Source organism: Benincasa hispida, chromosome 10, assembly GCF_009727055.1.
Source record: "Benincasa hispida cultivar B227 chromosome 10, ASM972705v1, whole genome shotgun sequence".
Classification (NCBI taxonomy): domain Eukaryota; kingdom Viridiplantae; phylum Streptophyta; class Magnoliopsida; order Cucurbitales; family Cucurbitaceae; genus Benincasa; species Benincasa hispida.
In genome coordinates this window covers 41250430-41255953 of record NC_052358.1, presented here as the reverse complement: position 1 = coordinate 41255953, position 5524 = coordinate 41250430, and the positions used below count along the sequence as shown (strand labels likewise).

Below are 5524 nucleotides of genomic sequence, written 5' to 3'. Positions count from 1 at the left end.
TATTGGGAGTGGGATTTAATTTTATTTTTGGAATTTTAATTATTGGATGGAAGCGAGATTAAATAAGATAACTTAAATTTTCTTTGGTTGTTGGAGAAAAGAGATATTTTTTTTTTTTTTTGTCGAGGAAAAGAGGGAAATTAGGGTTTAAGAGTTTATTTATTAAATGAAAACCTAAATTTAAAAAAAAAAAAAAAATTTAAAAGAAGAAAACTCTTATTCTTCCTTCTTCCTGAGCAAGCGTGTTCGGCCTTCGTGAGTTCGCGCATGCTTGTCGACCGAAAGCCTCAGACGCGAGTCACCGATCCGAGCTGCATGAGCTCGTCGACCAGAAGCCCTCAGATGCGAGCTGCACACGCTGTCGCTAATCCAGTCGCGATCGAAGTTACGCCAAACGCTGTCGCCGACTGTTCCTCACAGCAGCCCAGTCACCGTTTACCGCGTAACTTTGTCGTCGTCATCGCTATTGTCGGCGTCCGCAATAGTTTTCGTCCGGACAACTTCGGGTCTTCTTATGTGGCTCTTTGTTCACGCACTGTTAGGTAAAAATTTGGTTGTTTTTGGTTAGTTGTTGGATTTCTTGAAAGATCTTGACTATTTAGTGTGATTTTGATCTAACGATTGGTTCAATTTTGAATTTAGGAGATTGAAGTTGAGGGTTTAAGACGTTTTAGCGGCTGCCCAAATTTTTCATTGATTTAATTTTGGCAAGTTTTGGGATAAGTTATGTGTGGATTGTTGGATTAAATTATGTAGGTTTTGGGGATTGATCCCATAAATTGAACTACATGTTTATGGTTGGTGTTAGGGACTTTCATTCAAGCCTTCTCTTAATTAAGAGGAAGGTTCAGCTGCTTGATTGTTATTTTACTCGTTATTTTACTCAGGCCTGAGGTAAGCGCCTCGCTATCGGTTCACCCTCAAACCTAAATTGTTGTTAAGTATGAGATTGTATTGGAAGAATAATTCTATGTGTTGGTTTGTACTGTTATGACTTACTTACTATGTGACTAGCGGTGTTTGAAGATTGAGGGAGGGGAGGGGGGGAGGGGGTGGTTACAGAGGCGGGGGTGGTTACAGAGGCCTATGCTTGTGCCTTGTAAATTTTGTTTGTATGTGAATATTGTAGTATCTGAACGATGGATGTATTTTGAGACTCTTTGACCCTTCCAGACATGATTAAAGGCTATGATTGTATGCTTATAACTATGCTAGACTGATAGTGACTGTTAGTATGTATGTTGTGAGTCTTCAGGTTTCCACCTAAGCATATGATTGTATCCCTCCGGGATCACTACTTACGAAAACGTGCCTTCGGGTTCGCCCCTTATGCTTATGTCTATGTCTATGATGCAAAATGTGCACCTGAGGCCTGATAGTAGGGTTGGCAAAAAACTTCGTGGGTCACCGCCCCGATCAGGGCAAGAAATCTCCGGTTTGATCGAGGATAGGAGTCAAATCGAGGATTATAACCGAGTCCCCGGTCGAGGACAGGGAAGGGATCCCCACCCGTTTTTTTTGTTCCTGTCCCCGACCCTATATATATTAACTTTTACAAATATATATATATATATATAATATAATTATCTATATACCATATAAGTATATATTAATTTTACAAATATTTATATAATTATATATAACTATATATATTACAAAAAAAATCAGGGATGGGTCCCTGAGCGGGGAATCCCCATCCTCATCCCCGCCTTCAATTGGCGGGGATGGGAAACACCCACTTCCCCCCACCCCGACCCCTTTGCCAACCTTACACAATAGAAATGCTAATAGCTCACCTAGTGAGCTCTGTAGGGGGTCACTTATTGGGTATATTTATGTACTCATTTTTTTCTTTTCACCTTTTTCAGGTAAAGGTAAAGATAAACCACCGGCGAATGACAAGAGGGATCCATGATCCGATCATTAGGACATGACGATGTTTCTGCACTTATATTTTATTTTTAGTGTCTGGCATTTAAAACTTTTGATATTTTGTTTATTCGTTACCTAATTTATTGATTTATTTAATTTGTTCTAAATCAGACTCAGAGGTGTGTTTTTTATGATATTATTAAATTTTAAATAAAAGTTTGGTTCCTTTATTTAAAATTTCCTGTTTGAAATATACATTGCTAAACTTATGCATGCATGTAGTAGCGTCTTGTTAGTATGATAGAAAGTTGGGTCATTACAATGTCAACTAGTGGGTCCCATGTAACTTTTAAATGTAATTGGATTGATCACTCTTCGTTTCTTCGTTCCTCAATTGGATTGCATTCTTTGATTATACTATACTTGGAAGTGGATCTCACATTTTATTACGATTAGGGAACATAGGTAAACAACAATCAATGTAAATCAAATGGGATCCCTTTCTAAAATTACCATTGATTTATCATGTTTTCCTTAGATAAATATAGGCCTAGTGCAATTGCATTTTATTTATGAATAATTAGCAATTTTTTTTAAATAACAATTGAAAATTTTTATTTGGATAGTTGTAAATATAGCAATCAAACCTAAAATATTAGGAGATATAACAAATATAGATTCAGTTGTTGAAGTCTATCATCAATAAACTATATTTCTAAGGAGTCTATCACCTATAAACTTTACAATACTTGTAATTCTTTAAAAATATTGTTATACAGTTAATTATTAATCCATATACATTACCTCCAATTACCATTTCTATTCTCAAACGTTAATGTAACATTTTTGTTTGTACTATAATTTTAGCGACTAAAACTTAATGTCATGGGTCCATGATAGATGAATTGATGATACACATTTAAAATGAAAGAAACATAAGAAAGAAAATAAAAATAAAAATAAAATAAAAAAATAGAATCAGTCAGTTTCTTTTGTTTTGCCACATGTATTACTACGAACCTAAACAACCGCCAAGCCACACCACAACTCTCAAAGGCCATTCTTCCTTCTTCCTCTCCCCTCTCTAAGAATTTCGATTGGCAAACCTCTCAGGTGGATCAGACAGAATCATCATGGCAGTAGGTTTCAATTTTTGTTTATTTTTCTGTTAATTATCTTCGCAATCTGTTTGTTATTATCCTCAATTTTCATTCTGATTTGAGGTCTGATTTCTACTTGTTATCAATATCAATTACTTAGGATTCAAGAAGCAATCAGTATATTTCACTTTTTTTTCCCGTAATTTCTCATGAACTAATGCGTGAATTCGTATTGAGGAGATGGAGGTTGCTTATGTCCGGTGTCATAGTGGCACAAGAATGGAAACTAAAGTTTTGAACGATAAACAAGGAAGTCATGAAGCGCCGAAACCGAAACTGTCTAAATTCGGTTTTGATTTTACAAAAACTGTTTTGATTTTGGTTATTATTTTTTGTTTAATCGTTACGGTTTCTTTGTTTGTTTATTTCAGATGAGAACGGTGAGAGTTACTAATGTCTCCTTAAGCGTAACAGAGAAAGATTTGAGAGACTTTTTTTCTTTTTCCGGTGAAATTGAATTTGTCGAAATGCGAAAGTAAGTATGATTCATTCAATAATGTCTCTAAATTTTATTTTGGCTGTTTTTTAAGGTCGATGAGGATTTTTTTTTTTTCTGCTTCATTTTGGGCATTTTCATTTACTATATGTTGTGTTCTTGTATAGGGATACTGAGCGATCTCAACTTGCATTTGTTACCTTTAAGGATCCGAAAGGGGCAGAGACATCGATTCTACTCTCGGTTGATACATTCTTCTTTCTGTTACTTTCTTTATTTTGATTGGCCTTCATAGTCTGCAGATCTTCTGAACGATTTTATTCGATTATGTGCTTATATATTTAAACTTTCCTTAGAAATTGTTTCTTGGAAAGTAGAAATTTTCTTCTGTTATGAAAAATGGCTCTAAGGGATGCTACGTTTTGAATTTTATTCTTCAGAAAAGAGGAGATTTAACAAGTTTTTCGCATTTATTTCTTCAAGATTAAGATTAAGATGGGAGAAACTATTCAATCTGGTAGCCATGATTTGTTTAGTCACTTTTATATATAACTGTAGATTCATAGTTATTATTACTTTTAATTCCTTTCATACATCTAATAATGGAAAAATTCTTTATTTCTATGTCTCAAACTAAGTAATTTATTGGCTACCGCAACTGTCTGACAAAAACAAGTGAAAGAGACATCTTCCGTTCATATCGATTTTGGTTTTTCTACACCATATTTACATCTACCTCTTCTTGTGTCACAACGTTAACTTTTCTTAGAAGAAATTTGTGGTAGAGGCTTTTGCTTGTTTCATCTATTATCTTACCTAATTAAACTGTCTTGCATCTCCTAGGGAGCTACAATTGTTGATCAGCCAGTAAGCATTGCTTCTGCTCCAGATTACAACCTTCCTGCAGTTAATGCCAGTGCCCCTGTAGCCATGCCAGTTTCTACTCCAGTATTTTCAATCTTACCCTCAACGATATATTTTCAATCTTTGTTAATACAATTTCTTCTAACATGAATGAATAAACAATTTTCATCAGGCTACAGACAACACAAACTCCGGTACTTCTACTGCTGGATCTGCAATGCAAAAGGCAGAGGATGTTGTCAGCAGCATGCTGGCCAAAGGCTTCACTTTGGGCAAAGATGCCCTTAATAAGGCGAAGTCTTTTGATGAGAGACACCAATTGACTTCGACAGCCTCATCCAAAGTCGCTTCTCTCGACCAAAAGATTGGTCTTAGCGAGAAAATTAGTGTTGGCACAACGGTGGTGAATGAGAAAGTGAGGGAAATGGATGAGAAGTTTCAAGTGTCTGAGAAGACCAAGGCAGCTGTGAGCAATGCAGGATCAGCCATAATGACTAACCGCTATGTCTTAACCGGGGCTTCCTGGGTTAGCCAGACATTTCAAAGAGTCGCGAAAGCTGCTGTAGATGTTAGCCAGAAAACGAAGGAGAAGGTTTTAGTTGAGGATCAAGGGAAACATGTGGGAAATTCTTCTTAAAGTCATTCCAAGAATTGCTGCGCTCTAAATGTGTAGCCTTGACCATCCCAATATATAAATCATATATATTTGGCCAAAACAATGTGAGGACCAATTCTCTTAGCTTTCTATTTTCATCTCAGTTGTTTGATATATTTTTAATGCTTTATTTTAGTTTTAGTATTAAGGGAGTATACATATAAGCTACATCACATGCTTATGTTGTAATTCAATTGTAAGAAAAGCATATATTTATATATATATGCTATTATGTGATACCGGCTTTCCTTGTTTAGATACTTGTTTCTAATTTTGCATTTTGGTGTGTTGATATGTTCTTCTGTCAACCATTTCTATTTGTGAAGTTCAATCAATTTCTGTAGATCTTTGAAATTGAACTATCAAATCAATTTTTGAACTATCAAATCGATTTTTTATCAAATGTTAGTGGAAATGTACTTTTAAAGTTTAAAGATGTGTTTTAAACATTTGAAAGTTTTGAAAGTTAAAAAGGGTAATTTTTAACAGAATATTAATCGTAAGGATTTTTTTAAACTCTTTTTGATAGTTGAAGAG

At 35.1% G+C, this 5524-nt stretch overlaps 1 protein-coding gene across 2 annotated transcripts; it reads left to right on the top strand.

The window, feature by feature from the left end:
• The first annotated feature begins 2853 nt into the window (after positions 1-2853).
• LOC120087789 (binding partner of ACD11 1-like) lies at positions 2854-5265 on the top strand. Of its 2 annotated transcripts, none has more exons than XM_039044689.1 (5): positions 2854-3011; positions 3404-3507; positions 3636-3711; positions 4312-4416; positions 4505-5265. In XM_039044689.1, exons 1-5 carry the CDS (start codon positions 3006-3008, stop codon positions 4967-4969), a joined length of 756 nt encoding a protein of 251 aa, XP_038900617.1. In that variant the 5' UTR covers positions 2854-3005; the 3' UTR covers positions 4970-5265. The 2 variants fall into 2 exon arrangements, with proteins under 2 accessions (XP_038900617.1, XP_038900618.1); XM_039044690.1 differs by having other exon boundaries at positions 2869-3015.
• The last annotated feature ends 259 nt before the right edge of the window (positions 5266-5524 follow it).